Here is a 14,054-nt window from a genome sequence, read left to right as displayed (position 1 = left end):
CCAAGGACGACAGATCAGTGAGTATAAAGTTGCCAGTGGCTGCCGGAGGAAACTGAGGAGCAGTCAAGATAGCAGACTACCTACCTGAATCTCACTCGATGAGGGCCAGAGGCATTTCTTCGCGCAAAGCTCCATTCCTTCTCAATGATCAAAATGAAGATTCTCCACCTCTTGTCCACGGCAATCCTCGCCAGGTCTGCTCCAACAGTTCCGGCTTTCGGCATGACGGCCGATACTCGTGACTCCGTCAGCACCGCCACTGCCTTACTCGATAAGCGACAGGGCGCCTGCGGTACCTGGACCACCAGTACTGGTGTGGTAGGCGACGGAAATCCGTGGCAGGCTCATCTGCACATCCAGGTCAGCGTAAGTCGCGACCTCATCACTGTACTTGATTGCCTCGAAGCTGACACCGGGTAAAACAAGATCAGTCCAACATGAACTGCGTTGGCGGGACTTGTACTATTGGAAAACGAAGCTTCCGTGTCCATCACTGTCGGCTCTGCCACCTCGGGCAGCGTTTCTAGCTGGATCAGCGGTGGCTTCGCAGTGGAGATGTCCATCGAAACCGGAAAGACGCGCGCTTGCGACGGCGGCCCAGGTAAGACTGTATTCACCTGGAAGGCCGTCAGGCGTACGGCATACAAGGTCCAAGACTACAGATTCAACCAGCGCAACGCGGGCGAGCCAGCGAGGAATGTCCACGAGAAGATTTCGCCCAACAGGAACGGCGTGGGCGGCGACTTTTATTGTGGTCGCGGCGATGCGTGCCGGAACCGTGGTGACCAGTATGTATGAAGACCCTCGCTTCATTGGCGGCCCTGGGACCGAGGATCCCAACGTGACCTTAATAATGTTGTTGAGTGACTCGTGATAGTCCGGCAAGATGTGCTGGTCAACCTGTTTCCTCCTTATAGGTTGCAGCGATCTTCTTTGTTGTGGGTTGAATGAAGAGGTATAGCTCGTGGTGGTTGCAGGTTTCCCTGAGGTTTTATGATTCTCCTTGATGTTGTTCCGGTTTCACAACGATTGAACTTCTTTTTTTTTTTTTTTTTTGGTTTTTATGCAACACGCCTGCCTGATTGATTTGGCATCCCGTGGTGTTGCAAACCTTCGCTACCTTACCCGTTGTTCGGCTCGCTATGGATACTGGTTATAACTCACTTAATTTACTGTACGGATCCGTAACGTTACCTGGTTTGTAAAGATATGACTGTGGAAAGCTTTGCTCTAGAGCTGATGCTCTTTGTGCAATTTGTTTTGTACACTCTACTTAGAGGGAAAAATATTTTAAATACAACATGTAAGCGCGAATAGTTCAGTGGTTAGAATTCTCGCTTCCCATCTCCTCTTGGATTAGCGAGTGACCCGAGTTCGAATCTCGGTTCGCGCATTTTCATATCGTTTTGTTTTTGGTTCTCAGCCCCTGCCTAGGAGTTGCTTCGAGTTCAATAATACCTTTCTTACCTTCTCCCCGAAACCGCCCAAGAGCTGAGAGATTCAATGGATGGTGAGCACGGATGACAACAATGTGACAGATTAAGAATACGGTAGCTGAGTTGTTGGCAACCGGTATCAAAGTTCAGACAGTTTACCAAATTCTTTTTTGGTTGGGAAAGGCCCGTGATATGGCCCGAGCGCCACATTCAAGTTGCGCTCAAGCCGCATTTCATACCAACACTGAAGTGTTAGCGACAACCGCCGATCCGTCAAGAGGGGCCTGCCGCCGTATCTGCCAGCTGGCGGTTGCTGACTGACCACCCAGTGATAACCAACCGTTTATCGTGTAGGCTTCGGTGGACACTGGCGGCGCTTGAATAAGGAGGACAAACAAGGAGTGAGGGTCAGGCTGCCGACTTTTGCTGAGCGATGGTTGACGTTGACGTCGCCGCTTGAACCATGTCCACCACAGGCGCTGAGGACGGCTTCAACGAACCGGACTCGATGATCGCGGCCAACCGCATTCCTAATATCCTCCCGCATGAACGTGTCTTTCCGATACAAATAGGATGTGAGCTATTCAAGCTCTCGGGCGCCTCCATTTCATCTGATGGTTTGTCCCCCATGATAGCTGGGGCGTCAAGTCTCAAGGCTCTGCAAAACACAGACCACTCACTGACACAGTGACACACAGCACCGTCGTACTTCTCCCAGTACTTCCGGTGCCAGCTCAAGGAAGCAGATGAGCAGGGCCAAGATCCCGCCTCGGCCATCCGCACCCTCTATATCGACCGCGACCCCATCATCTTCCGCGACATCTCGCTGCACCTTCAGGGCTACCACGTCCAGCCGCGCGACTCAACCCACTTTGTGCGCCTCTTCGCTGACGCCCAGTTCTACCACCGTGAGGCAAGCCGGTCCCTGATTGTTGCGCTGCATCACCGCTGACAGGCCCCCGGCAAAGTTCCCAAATTAGTCTCCCAGCTCTACGAGGAATCCATCTTCACCACGGTCGGCGGCGTGCAGTTCCGCATTCCGCGCGACCTGTTCTCCGACCCGGGCAACAGCCCCAACTTTTTCACGCTAGGATTCGCCGCCTTCTTCACCTCACCGGGCGGCGACCTGTTCCCCGGCCTCGACCGCGACGGCCTGCTCCGCCCGCCGTCCATCGTCCCGCCCTCGGTCGAGGGCCGCAGCCCGGAGGTGTTTGCGCAGCTGCTGCACTTGTTAAGGGGGTATCCCGTGCATATTCGCAACGAAGAGCACAGAGCGGAGCTGTTGAGGGATTGTCGGTATTTCAACTTCAAGGGGGTGGAGCAGCGGTTGATTCCGCATGCGATTGTGTTCAATCTGGCGAGGGGCAAAGAGGAGATTGTTGTAAGGCTGAGGGATATCTTGAAGAGTGGGATCTCGGTCGCTGGGGAGCCGACGGCGGGAGATCCGTTTATGGGATGGGTGAACTATGCCCGACCGTATGTGGACGCTAAGGGATATGAGTTAGTGTTGGAGGTTGACGGCGAGAGTACACGGTTGAGGTATGGAACCCGGTCGGGGTATGGTGGTGGAGGAGGAGGGGGAGTGATGCATGCGAGGGCAGAGTTCTTTGGAGAGATGAGGGTGCGCATGACAAAGTTACTGGATGTGATTGCTAACAAGTTGAACTTGCCGCCCACACAGCAGTTGATGGGGTTGTTGATGGCTCAGGGGGAAGGGGAGAGCCCGTCGCCTAGCCCGGGAAATACACCGCTGAGCGAGGATCTCGTAAAGGTCGTCATCGACTCGGATTCCAGCGTCGTATTGGATGGCAAGCCGTGGGCGCCGTCGGCTGAGGAGGAGGATCTATGGGGTGGAGGGCACATCGACTCGTCACTGATGTCTAGGAAGAGGAGGAGGGCAGAGGAGGGTCAAGGTGGTGAGGAGGAGTGGATTGTCAGAAGGGGGCAATGGCGGCTGAGGATACAGGGCACCAGGAATGGCAAGGCGGCCGTCGAGTGCTGCTTGGTGGTTGTCAAGTTGGATGTATACAGTTCAGAGCGGGCGAGGAACGCGCAGAGGCCTTTCTTGGGTGTTTAAGGTGCCCGTCCGTTGGATCTAGCCATGCGGCCTGAGTTATCGCCGAGGTGTACGGAGTCTGGTTGGGTCTTTTTTTTTGTTGGGTGGTACGTATCCTCTGCCCTACACATCACATACCTTACCTAACAATCTCGTTCAAAAAAAATAGCTGAACATGATATTGCAGCAGTAGGGCAGCTTGGTTCGACCTGCCGCCAATCCTCATGCCTTAACCCTTTCCTGGAAGTAGTTTTCTGTAGCGACTTTGTATCTTCCAGTGTTTGCTGGGAGACGAGATTGACTGAGGATTGACCATAGGATGAGGTTTTGGTATTGGCAAATCAGATCATCTGGCTGGTCAAGCCGTGGGGCTCACTTTTTCTTTTTGACCAAAGCCAACTTGGCTACTCACTGCAAATACCAATGAGAGAACTGTTGTCCATTCATGTTGCGCCTCTCTGATGCCTTGCTCGGAGTTTCTGCACCTTGATAACGTTAACCTGGAAGGTGTTCAGGAACCCGGAGTTCACGCTGCGAGATTGTGAGCGGCAGTTCATTGCTGATTGGGACCCTGCCAAACGCACGGTTCATCACCAAACACGCACTGACTCCCGTCCAGACCCTGCATCTGCTGGACGGGCGCGACTGGCTGATAGAGCACGGTGGAGCGAGGTGCGCTTGCCTCAATCGGGGAACGCTACTGTCAACAATCAAATTTCCCCACCAGCGGTCACCTAAACCGACCTCGAGGCTTCCACTGAACCCTCAATTTTCCACTCCGCCAGTTCGCGAGTCGTCTCTCGGCCTCCAGTTGTCGCCTTTTCCGATCTGCTCACCTTTTCGTTTACCAGTTTGCACGCTTTCTCGACATCGCTATCAAGATGCGTGAGATTATCAGCTTGAACGGTACGTTGAGGGAAAGCATCACTGTGTTTTTGTCGCCCCAGGTGGCGCGCTTCTCTGCTCACCGCATCTACTGATGTTTGGGGCCGTGACTCAACTGCAGCTTCGGCATCAAGCATTTGGGTCTCGCTGATCGACGACGTTGCTGACATTGTTTGTGTATAGTCGGCCAGGCCGGTTGCCAGATCGCGAACTCCTGCTGGGAGGTATGTTTGCCGCCCCTTTCGACTCGGCTCAACCTCGTGGCGAGCTCGGCGGATGCGATGTCTCTTCGCTTATGGCGTGTTGTTGATGATGCTGACCACTTGTAGCTTTACTGCCTTGAGCACGGCATTCAGGTGTGTTTTGCTGACCTTTTTGCTCATACTCAAGATACGCTGACTGACCGCTATTTCAGCCCGATGGCTACCTCACTGAGGAGCGCAAGCAGGCTGACCCCGACCACGGCTTCAGCACCTTCTTCTCCGAGACTGGTAAGACAGTCGTAACCCGCCTCCCTCCAACGCTGGGCTCGTCTCATACAGGTCTACACAGGCAACGGCAAGTACGTGCCGCGAACAATCTATTGCGATCTCGAGCCCAATGTCGTCGACGAGGTCCGCACCGGCCCCTACCGCGGCCTTTTTCACCCCGAGCACATGATTACCGGCAAGGAGGATGCGTCCAACAACTATGCCCGTGGCCACTACACGGTCGGCAAGGAGCTGATCGACCAAGTCCTCGACAAGGTCCGCCGGGTCGCCGACAACTGCAGCGGTCTTCAGGGTTTCCTTGTGTTCCACTCCTTCGGCGGCGGTACCGGTTCCGGCTTCGGTGCTCTCCTCATGGAGCGCCTCTCGGTGGACTACGGCAAGAAGAGCAAGCTCGAGTTCTGCGTCTACCCCGCGCCTCAGACCGCCACCTCGGTGGTTGAACCCTACAACTCGATTCTGACCACCCACACCACTCTCGAGCACGCCGACTGCTCCTTCATGGTCGACAATGAGGCCATCTACGACATCTGCCGTCGCAACCTCGGCCTCGAGCGCCCCAACTACGAGAACCTCAACCGCCTGATTGCCCAAGGTAGGTTCCTGCCCGGGGACGTTGAACATTAGGTGCAAAGCTGACACGGAGCAGTCGTCTCCTCCATCACCGCGTCTCTCCGCTTTGACGGCTCGCTCAACGTCGATCTCAATGAGTTCCAGACCAACCTGGTCCCCTACCCGCGTATCCACTTCCCGCTTGTTGCCTATGCCCCGGTTATCTCGGCGGCCAAGGCTGCCCACGAGGCCAACTCGGTCCAGGAGATGACCATGTCCTGCTTTGAGCCCAATAACCAGATGGTCAAGTGTGACCCCCGCCACGGCAAGTACATGGCCACGTGCCTGCTGTACCGCGGTGACGTCGTCCCCAACGACGCGCACGCCGCCGTGGCGACGCTTAAGACCAAGCGGACCATCCAGTTTGTCGACTGGTGCCCGACTGGCTTCAAGCTCGGTATCTGCTACCAGCCCCCTCACCAAGTGCCCAACGGCGACCTGGCCAAGGTCAACCGCGCTGTGTACGTCTTCCCTCAGCTTCGCTATTCAAGGCCTGTCGCTAACCCTATGTTAGGTGCATGCTTTCCAACACCACTGCCATCGCCGAGGCCTGGTCGGCTCTGTCGTCCAAGTTCGACCTCATGTACTCGAAGCGTGCTTTCGTGCACTGGTACGTGGGCGAGGGTATGGAGGAAGGCGAGTTCTCCGAGGCCCGCGAGGATCTGGCGGCTCTGGAGCGCGACTACGAAGAAGTTGCCGCCGACTCGATGGAGGGCGAGGAAGTTGAGGCCGAGTACTAGGCTGGCTAGCAGGCTTGGACATATCGGCACGCCGGGCTGAATATTCTGGTGGATAAGTCGGGTCCTACCGACTTAAGTAACCCTTTGACCCGCAATTCTGTTGGCAATGGCCCGCTACGATATGGGTATTCTTGGCAAGCGCGGGCCCATGGTCTTGTTTGTTAGATTGAAAGTGTAGACAATCTTAATCGAGAGAAACACAGCCGGGGTAAATTGCTGGCTCTCTGTAGCTCCGCACACTTTCTCTTTTTACACCCGGACCTGTTGGTTTACTTGTGTCTAACCACAACCCAGCGGGCGAGCCCTAGCTTACCGGGATGGATGGTTTCGAGCTTCGCAACATTTTCAAGAGTTACCCTATCAAGACCAATGATGCTCATATGGTGTTGGAGCTCAGTCGATAGCTGCAGTCGCGGTTGGCCGCACCATTTGCAGGTCTTGCAGTAGGTGTGTGTTGGTCTTTAGTTGGGTCTGGAGGGTCCAAATCAAAAAGCTAGCTAGCGCCAAGCCAGTCTGACGAACCCACATGCGGACTTTCCCGCCTGCTCCTTGGCTCTCTTTGCTCGTTTGCCCAAGGGAGCTAATGAGTCGCAATCCCAGCCTCACGACGTCCACCTGTGTGAAGTCCCCCCCACCTCGATGCGTATGCGTTCGCCTCGCTCGCATGCCTGTTTTAACTTGAGTTCCTCTTCGGCACGGATATCAAACGGCTCGCCAACTTGAGAATTAATCCTACAATTGCTCGACAGGTTAATCGATCAGCATCGTGATTACCGAGGGATTCCATCCATCGCATTACACCCGAGCGGACCGAGCTGCAATTTCCGACCTACGAAATACATCTTCAGCTCGCCATGGCTTCAGAAGCGTTGGCTGATTCGGGTGAGCTTCTTTTCTTGGAGATTATGGCGGGATTGTATTTCCTGCGACTACTCAGTGATTCCATGCTTCGGCAGCAGCTGACAGAGACGGCACCGCAGGGGCCATCAACCTCAACCTCACCCCAGAGGAGAAGCGGGTATACGGACAGTTATTCCGACATGCCGACACCGATAATGTGGGCGTCGTGACTGGCGAGGTGGCTGTCAAGTTTTTTGAGAAGACGAGATTGGACTCGAGGATTCTGGGCGAGGTCAGTCCGGGGAGCATGCAAACGAGGGTGGTGTTTACATGGGAGCGACCGCAGCTGACGATTGGGATGGATTTCAGATATGGCAGATCGCGGACAAGGAGAATCGGGGCTTTCTTACCCCCGCCGGGTTCGGTATTGTTCTGCGACTTATTGGACATGCGCAGGCCGGCCGCGAGCCGACCCCCGAGCTGGCCTTGCAAACCGGGCCCCTTCCCAAGTTCGACGGCTTCACACCTACTCCTGCGCCGCCGCCTCCGCCGCCCGCGCTGCAGGCGCAAGGGACAGGCGCTCCCCCCCCCATCCGGATCCCGCCCCTGACACCGGAAAAAGTGGCGCAGTACTCCAGCTTATTTGAGCGCCAAACCCTCCAAAACGGCAACATGCTGCCCGGCGAGGAGGCCAAAAAGATATTTGAGAAGTCGGGCCTTCCCAACGACGTCCTTGGCCGGATCTGGATGCTTGCCGACACTGAGCAGCGCGGTGCGTTGGTGCTGACCGAGTTCGTCATCGCCATGCATCTGCTCACCTCCATTAAGACCGGCGCACTGCGCGGCCTCCCTACTATCCTCCCTGCGGCCCTCTACGAGGCTGCCACTCGGCGTGTTCCTACCGGCGTTGGTATCCCCCGGCAACAATCTCCGACTACTCCCACCCCATCCATCCCGGCCGTCCCGAGGCAGCTCACCGGGCAAGGAGTCTTGCCACAGATGCGGACAGGCAGTCCTCTCGGACGTCCACCAATGGTAGCGCAGACAACCGGGGATTGGCTGGTTACCCCGGCAGACAAGGCGAGGTTCGACCAGCTGTATGACGAACTAGACAAGGCTAAGAGAGGTTTCATCTCGGGCGAAGAGGCGGTTCCCTTCTTCAGCCAGTCCAACCTCTCGGAGGATGTGCTTGCCCAAATCTGGGACCTGGCAGACATCAAGTCGGAGGGCCGCTTGACCAGGGACGAGTTCGCGGTTGCCATGCACCTTATTCGGCAACAGAGGACCAAATCAGCTCCGCTACCTGCTACGCTACCTCCCAACCTAGTACCCCCGAGCATGCGGGCCCAGCTGACGCGTCCGCCAGCCGTCACTTCAGCCTCTGTCGCTTCGGCCTTTGAACCCCCTCCGCGGCCCCAACCGCCGCAGCCGAAGCCTTCTGCGCTGGATGACTTGTTTGGTTTGGACGACATCCAACCTTCCGCGCCGGCGCAGGTGCCGGTGGGTACGGGCGGTTCCGCCGGCGGGGATCCATTTGCGACTAGTATCAGCCCGGCGGCTCCGTCCTCGCCGGCTCGCCCCTCTCCTTCAGCTTCGACCTTCAAGCCCTTTGTTCCTTCATCGTCCTTCGGGCGTGGCCTCACGTCGCAAGTCACTGGGAGCTCAAGTACCTCGGCCACGGCCAAGCCTGTCGCTGTAGATGACGACCTGTTGGGCGACACGGAGCCGGAAGTGAGCAAGAATCTAAATAGTGAAACTACTGAGCTCGCCAATTTGTCCAACCAAATCGGCTCCCTCACCAAGCAGGTGCAGGACGTGCAGGCCCAGCGCACGGCAACTCAGAACGAGCTGAGCCAATCTAATATCCAGAAGAAAAACTTTGAGCAGCGCCTTGCCCAGCTCCGCGCCATGTACGAGAAGGAGGCGCAGGACGTGCGCTCGCTCGAGACACAGCTCACTACATCCAGGAACGAGACCAAGAAGCTGCAGGCCGAGTACGCCATGGTCGATGCCAGTTACCAGGAGCTGCAGAATCAGCATCGCCAGATTGTCGCTGCCCTGCAGGCGGACCAGAAGGAGAATGTGAATCTTAAGGAGAAGATTCGGACGGTAAACGCCGAGATTGCCCAGCTGAAGCCGCAGATCGAGAAGTTGAAGTCTGAGGCGCGCCAGCAGAAGGGACTTGTTGCGATCAATAAGAAACAGCTGGCCACCAACGAAAGTGAGCGTGACAAACTGAAGGCCGAGGCCGAGGATCTCACCAGAAGCAACGAAGAACTGGCCCGCCAGATCAGCGCCAGCAGCTCACCGGCACCCGCTCAGGTCGCCAGTCCCGCGCTGTCGGCAGCCAGCGCTAATAACCCCTTCTTTAGGCGGACTGGCAGCACGGACATCACTTCGACCTTTTCGCCTCCCATGAGGGCGTTCACTGATAAGGCGTTTGACGAAGTGTTTGGGCCTGGACCGGCGGGTAGCCAGGCCGGCACGCCGCCGCCTCCCGCTGCTGCGGCCGTGTTCAGGCAGAACACGGGCACTTCGACCGGTAGCGTTGGTTCGTTTGCCACGCCGGTCTCAACGAGCCCCAACGTGAGCCGGGACGTTACGGCGCCTGCCGATGCTGGGCGGAGTACGCCTGCTTTCCCGCAGTTTGTGGACGCGCCCGAGTCGTTGAGCATGTCTCGTCAGGTCTCGCCGCCGCTGAGCAGGACCGAGACGAACCAGGACGGTGTTGCAACACCCCTGGAGCCGGCTCAGACCGGGCAGAGTCTGGCGTCTGGGTCCGGTTCGGAGGCTAGGGCTGCCTCGCCTGCGTCGGTGGCCGAGACAAGGCCTGCGTTTGGCTCCATTTCGGAGGAGGCGAAGAAGGGGCCTGAGGCAGATCCGTTTGCTGCTGCTGACCAGGACAAGGCCAAGGAGGACTTCGAGTCGGCGTTTGCGAGCTTCAAGCAGGCGAGGGCCGCGACGAGCTCAAGCGCTGATACCGCCAAGGCTTTTACCAACTTTAATACCCAATTCCCCCCTATTTCGGAGCTGGAGAGGGACGAGGAATCTGACACGGAGAGCGAGCGGGGCGGGTTTGATGATGACTTTGCCCCTGCTTCGCCTCCGCCGAAGATGGGTGAGAAGGGCGCCGAGTCGAGGTCAGCGTCGCCTGTGGTTTCCAAGGCCGCGCCTGATGTTGGTGGTATTGCCGCTCTGGCGGCGTCCTCTGAACCTGCTGCCAGGTATGTATGAGTCCGGCAACTGCATTTTGTCCATCTGCTCTATTTTCCCGCATTTCTCAATGATTGGAAACGTTAACAAACTTCCACAGCGACAAACCGGCCACCGTCACCAACAGCTTCAACAGTCTCAGCTCCTCCAACGTCGACGACATTTTTGGCTCCCCCGGCGCCGCAGCCACCACAACTTCCTCCCGCCCCACAACCGCCGCCACCACCTCCAAGGGCGCCTTCGACGACCTCGACGACGACTTCGAAGGCCTAGAGGACGCCAAAGAGGGCTCTGCCGACGACGACTTCGCCACCATATCCCGCTCCGGGCTCGATGACTTCAACCCTGTGTTTGACAGCAGTCCGCCACCGAGCCAGCCCAAGAGCGATTCTGCGCAAACGGCTGCCGCCTTTGGTACGGAGAGCAGCTTCGACTTTGCTTCGCTGTCGGGCGCTTCGGTCGCGGGTAGTAGTAACGGTGGTCCTGCCGCGGGCGCGACTAGTTCCGCTTCTGCTGCTGCCGGCGGTGCTCAGACACAAGCGGGAGGGAGTGCCAAGTCGCCTGCTGCCTCGCAATCGCCAACGGCGGCTGAATCACAGCAGCAACACGACTGGGACGCTCTGTTTGCTGGGCTGGATGACGCGGCTGCCACGCCGACGGCGTCATCGCAAACCCTCGTCACGAGCAGCGCTGGTAACAACAATGAGACTACTGCTGCTTCGGGGAGTTGGACTGCGGAAGCAAGTGGCAGCAGCAGGCCGGCTGCGCCGGGAAGGGCATTGACCGAGGAGGGCGATCACGATGACCCGATACTGAAGAACCTCACGGGAATGGGGTACTCGAGGCCTGATGCGCTTGCGGCGCTCGAGAAGTATGATTATAACCTTGAGAGGGTAAGTTACATGAACCCCACGAATATGCATACCACTAGCACCATGACCGGGAATGATGAGAGTGTTGGGACGGGGAGGCGGGGGAGAGTGAGGGTCTGAAGCAAAGCATAAAACGGGTTTCTTGGTTGGGTCTCACTGGCGTTTAATGCGATGTCCCTTTTGGCTTGGTGAGATTCGATTGGCTGACAGTTTTCTATGTCGATTCCCTAGGCCGCGAACTATCTGGCGAGTCAATCATAGGGTGCCCTATTTTACCCGAGTGCCTACTTACCCTAGGACCGATTTGTGAAAGGGGTTTGGCTGCTGCTGGATGGAGCTTGTCGAAGGGCGGATAATACAGCTCGGCATTGGTTGGATGCATCGGGGAGTACAGGAGTTGGCAGCGTGCTGGAGGTTTGGTGTTGTGATGGATGTGCTAGAGGGACGACTGGGTATTGGTTGTGTCGCGATGATGAGTGATACCGTTTTTTCTCTTTCCTTTCCCCCTTTCCTGTCGCGCGTCGCTCTCTTTCTCTCTCTCTCTCTCTCTCTCTCGCTCTCTCTCATATCTTTTCCTTCTGTTTGATACTCGGACTCATTTCACTTCACCTATCCCCAACATGTTTTTTGTTTGTCTAGCGCCCACCATCCTGCCTAGCGTTGCGTCACATGTTCGGCTGAAAAAAAGGAACCTTTGGCTGTGTTGTGCGGCCTGCTTTTTCCTGCTTTGCCGCTCATTTTTGTTAATCCTAATATTTCTGTATCGAGGATAGCCAGTGGGCTGGTGTTTGAGCGAGCGGTGAAGACCGGAATTGTGGATAGCGGTGGATGGGTAGTGTTGTTGTGTACGTGTACTCTGTAGGAGTAGTATGCGTATACCTTGTTGACTTTCTGACTGCTTGTTTAGCTGATATCGGCTGGCTCCTGCGTGACACGTTACGGGAACGGGTGAAAAGGACGGGAGATATGGGCGGCTTGGTACAACATACGCCAACTCGGTACAACATACGCCACTCGATTGGCAGGTCAGGCACCAGAAGAACAGCAGCGCGATGCAGCCGAGGAAGCATTGACGTCAGGTAGCGTCCAGGCCCCATGCCCTGGCACTGTGTGTATTTGGTCCACGTCCCACCTCATAACGGCCCTTCTTGGTTTTATTTAGCAAGGGACATTGGTCGATAACTGGCTACAGTCTTAATCACATATCTCAATTGGATTTGACCTGTTAGAAGGGTCTTGGCGACCTCTTCTCTGGGAGAGGTCACCCCTTGAATTCGTCGCTGCGGCGGCGATTCCGTATTGGAGGAGGGGACTTAACAACACCTCTGGGGCGAGTACGCCTCAAGGCACAACCCCAGCGAAGTAAAATCTATGGTCCCAGTATTTTCGTAGCCATCCACCTCCTTGGGGGGCTTGGTGGTGAGCTTTTTGAGGTCATCTTGTCCCTGTTCAGCGCTGACGCGCATTTTTGTTCATGATGCTGTCCTGTCGTTGAACACGTGCCACCGCTGACCGCGCAGTCACGTGTTGATCATTTAAATGGAGCTCCACTGCAGTTTTCACTCCCGTCATTCGCCCCTCCAGATTTCTATATTCCTCCAGGTCGCGCCCACAGTCAAACACGCTGTCACAACATTCAACCCTCAACCATTGCTGCGCTTCCGTGAAGAGCAAACGACATGGCCGACGACGAGCAGATTTCCATTTACGACGAGGTCGAGATCGAGGATATGACCTACGACGAGACGCTACAGATTTACCACTACCCATGTCCCTGCGGCGACCGCTTCGAAATTGCCCTGTGCGACTTGATGGACGGGCAGGATATCGGTGTGTGTCCGAGCTGCAGTCTGATGATTAGGGTCATCTTCGAGGTGGTAAGTGTCGACAATAAAAAGTTGGAGGGAATCTGTGAGAAAGGGAGAGCTGGCTGACCCGGCATGTAGGATGACCTGCCCAAGCCGCCCGGCCGAAGGACAAGCGAGCAAGTCGCTGTTGCTGCCTAAGTTCTGCCGGTTCACAGTACTGGAGCCAGCAGTTGTGCTCAAGGATGCTCAAGCACCAGTCGGCGATACGGGTTCAGTGACGAGCAGACTACTGCACCGTGACAAACCGATTCTGTACCCCGGCGGCCGCGATGGACGATGCAACATGTACCATACGACTGCACTTGGATCGAATGGGATCATGATCGATTGTCTTGCTCTTGATTCACGACCCCGAATCACCCACATTACAGCATCACCGACACCCCAATGGATCCCATACAACAAATGGCAACCCTCTAACTAGTACGATACACTTGCGGCCCCCACGTGTTGGATCTGCAGGCCATTTCAAAGCAGCACCATACCTAGCGCACCAGCAAACGCCAATCCCATAATCGGCATCTGCGCATCCAACAAGTTGGCCCCAGCAGTGGCGGCGCCAGTAGCTGTTGTCGTGGCCGTAGCCGTGCCGGCAGTGGCCGTGCTTGTCTCCGTGCCCGCGTCCGCGCCCGCGCCTGTGCCTGTGCCTGTCGCCACGGAGGCTGCGTTTCACCATGCTCTGTCAGCCTCTTGTCCTCTCATAAAAAAAGACTTAGACCCCAAGGTGCGTTCAACGACAGAAAACAAGGAGCAGCATCGCGTGGATTTGGAAATGGGTTTTTTTCCACCTCCATAATTGGGAAGGAGACATACTCGTGGTGGTCTCCGTAGCGGTAGCCGTACCGGTACCCGTACCAACGCCCGCCGTCAACGACGAGGTCGTCAGCGTGATGACCGTCACAGTCTGCACAAAACTCGTCGCCGTCGTATCCGTCGCCGTATCTGTCGCGGCGGTCACTGTCGTTGTGGTTTGGGCCGCGGCCAGGCCGCTGAGAGCCAGGGCTGAGAGGATGGCTGAGGAGCGCATTGTTGTTTCCTGCTGTC

General features: G+C 56.5%; 7 protein-coding genes and 1 non-coding gene across 8 annotated transcripts; 6 read left to right on the top strand and 2 right to left on the bottom strand.

Annotated features, from left to right (window-relative positions):
- Window positions 1-153: 153 nt before the first annotated feature.
- On the top strand, window positions 154-798 carry N657DRAFT_673103 (uncharacterized protein; the record flags this gene model as incomplete). Its single annotated transcript, XM_062795672.1, has 3 exons — window positions 154-366; window positions 407-416; window positions 479-798. 3 exons carry the CDS (start codon window positions 154-156, stop codon window positions 796-798), a joined length of 543 nt encoding a protein of 180 aa, XP_062645618.1.
- A 509-nt stretch (window positions 799-1,307) lies between these two features.
- Window positions 1,308-1,393, top strand: N657DRAFT_t107. Its single transcript has one exon. It is a non-coding gene; the product is annotated as a tRNA-Gly (tRNA).
- A 279-nt stretch (window positions 1,394-1,672) lies between these two features.
- Window positions 1,673-3,943, top strand: N657DRAFT_99229 (uncharacterized protein). Its single transcript, XM_062797629.1, has 3 exons — window positions 1,673-2,053; window positions 2,135-2,344; window positions 2,405-3,943. Exons 1-3 carry the CDS (start codon window positions 1,900-1,902, stop codon window positions 3,511-3,513), a joined length of 1,473 nt encoding a protein of 490 aa, XP_062645617.1. The 5' UTR covers window positions 1,673-1,899; the 3' UTR covers window positions 3,514-3,943.
- On the top strand, window positions 3,944-6,481 carry N657DRAFT_99230 (tubulin-domain-containing protein). The gene is made up of 7 exons (XM_062797630.1): window positions 3,944-4,398; window positions 4,561-4,601; window positions 4,707-4,733; window positions 4,793-4,868; window positions 4,930-5,460; window positions 5,515-5,938; window positions 5,992-6,481. The coding sequence occupies exons 1-7, from the start codon at window positions 4,374-4,376 to the stop codon at window positions 6,215-6,217; spliced, it is 1,350 nt and encodes a 449-aa protein (XP_062645616.1). The 5' UTR covers window positions 3,944-4,373; the 3' UTR covers window positions 6,218-6,481.
- Window positions 6,482-7,071: 590 nt separating this feature from the next.
- N657DRAFT_635320 (uncharacterized protein) lies at window positions 7,072-11,219 on the top strand (the record flags this gene model as incomplete). The annotated part of the gene is made up of 5 exons (XM_062791337.1): window positions 7,072-7,099; window positions 7,198-7,349; window positions 7,427-10,281; window positions 10,371-11,163; window positions 11,202-11,219. The coding sequence occupies 5 exons, from the start codon at window positions 7,072-7,074 to the stop codon at window positions 11,217-11,219; spliced, it is 3,846 nt and encodes a 1,281-aa protein (XP_062645615.1).
- On the bottom strand, window positions 11,133-11,835 carry N657DRAFT_99127 (uncharacterized protein). The gene is made up of 3 exons (XM_062797628.1): window positions 11,435-11,835; window positions 11,300-11,381; window positions 11,133-11,154 (listed from the first exon to the last, which is right to left on the bottom strand). The coding sequence occupies exons 1-2, from the start codon at window positions 11,707-11,709 to the stop codon at window positions 11,357-11,359; spliced, it is 300 nt and encodes a 99-aa protein (XP_062645614.1). The 5' UTR covers window positions 11,710-11,835; the 3' UTR covers window positions 11,133-11,154; window positions 11,300-11,356.
- A 986-nt stretch (window positions 11,836-12,821) lies between these two features.
- Window positions 12,822-13,148, top strand: N657DRAFT_576908 (zf-CSL-domain-containing protein; the record flags this gene model as incomplete). The annotated part of the gene is made up of 2 exons (XM_062789215.1): window positions 12,822-13,019; window positions 13,089-13,148. 2 exons carry the CDS (start codon window positions 12,822-12,824, stop codon window positions 13,146-13,148), a joined length of 258 nt encoding a protein of 85 aa, XP_062645613.1.
- A 330-nt stretch (window positions 13,149-13,478) lies between these two features.
- N657DRAFT_682342 (uncharacterized protein) lies at window positions 13,479-14,037 on the bottom strand (the record flags this gene model as incomplete). Its single annotated transcript, XM_062796472.1, has 2 exons — window positions 13,479-13,672; window positions 13,824-14,037. 2 exons carry the CDS (start codon window positions 14,035-14,037, stop codon window positions 13,479-13,481), a joined length of 408 nt encoding a protein of 135 aa, XP_062645612.1.
- Window positions 14,038-14,054: the final 17 nt, after the last annotated feature.

Source organism: Parathielavia appendiculata (genome assembly GCF_033297405.1).
Source record: "Parathielavia appendiculata strain CBS 731.68 unplaced genomic scaffold N657scaffold_10, whole genome shotgun sequence".
In the NCBI taxonomy this organism is placed as follows: Eukaryota; Fungi; Ascomycota; class Sordariomycetes; order Sordariales; family Chaetomiaceae; genus Parathielavia; species Parathielavia appendiculata.
Note: the sequence above shows the minus strand (reverse complement) of the source record. Positions and strands in the feature narration are given on the sequence as shown.

Coding starts and splice junctions, on each gene's coding strand:
- N657DRAFT_99229 (XM_062797629.1), top strand. CDS start 1,900: ATGTCCACCACAGGCGCTGAGGACGGCTTCAACGAACCGGACTCGATG. Junction 2,054..2,134: donor CGCCTCCATTTCATCTGATG/GTTTGTCCCCCA, acceptor AGTGACACACAG/CACCGTCGTACTTCTCCCAG. Junction 2,345..2,404: donor TGACGCCCAGTTCTACCACC/GTGAGGCAAGCC, acceptor CCCCCGGCAAAG/TTCCCAAATTAGTCTCCCAG.
- N657DRAFT_99230 (XM_062797630.1), top strand. CDS start 4,374: ATGCGTGAGATTATCAGCTTGAACG. Junction 4,399..4,560: donor TGAGATTATCAGCTTGAACG/GTACGTTGAGGG, acceptor GTTTGTGTATAG/TCGGCCAGGCCGGTTGCCAG. Junction 4,869..4,929: donor CACCTTCTTCTCCGAGACTG/GTAAGACAGTCG, acceptor AGGTCTACACAG/GCAACGGCAAGTACGTGCCG.
- N657DRAFT_99127 (XM_062797628.1), bottom strand. CDS start 11,709: ATGAGAGAGAGCGAGAGAGAGAGAGAGAGAGAGAGAAAGAGAGCGACG. Junction 11,382..11,434: donor TTTCACAAATCGGTCCTAGG/GTAAGTAGGCAC, acceptor CTCGCCAGATAG/TTCGCGGCCTAGGGAATCGA.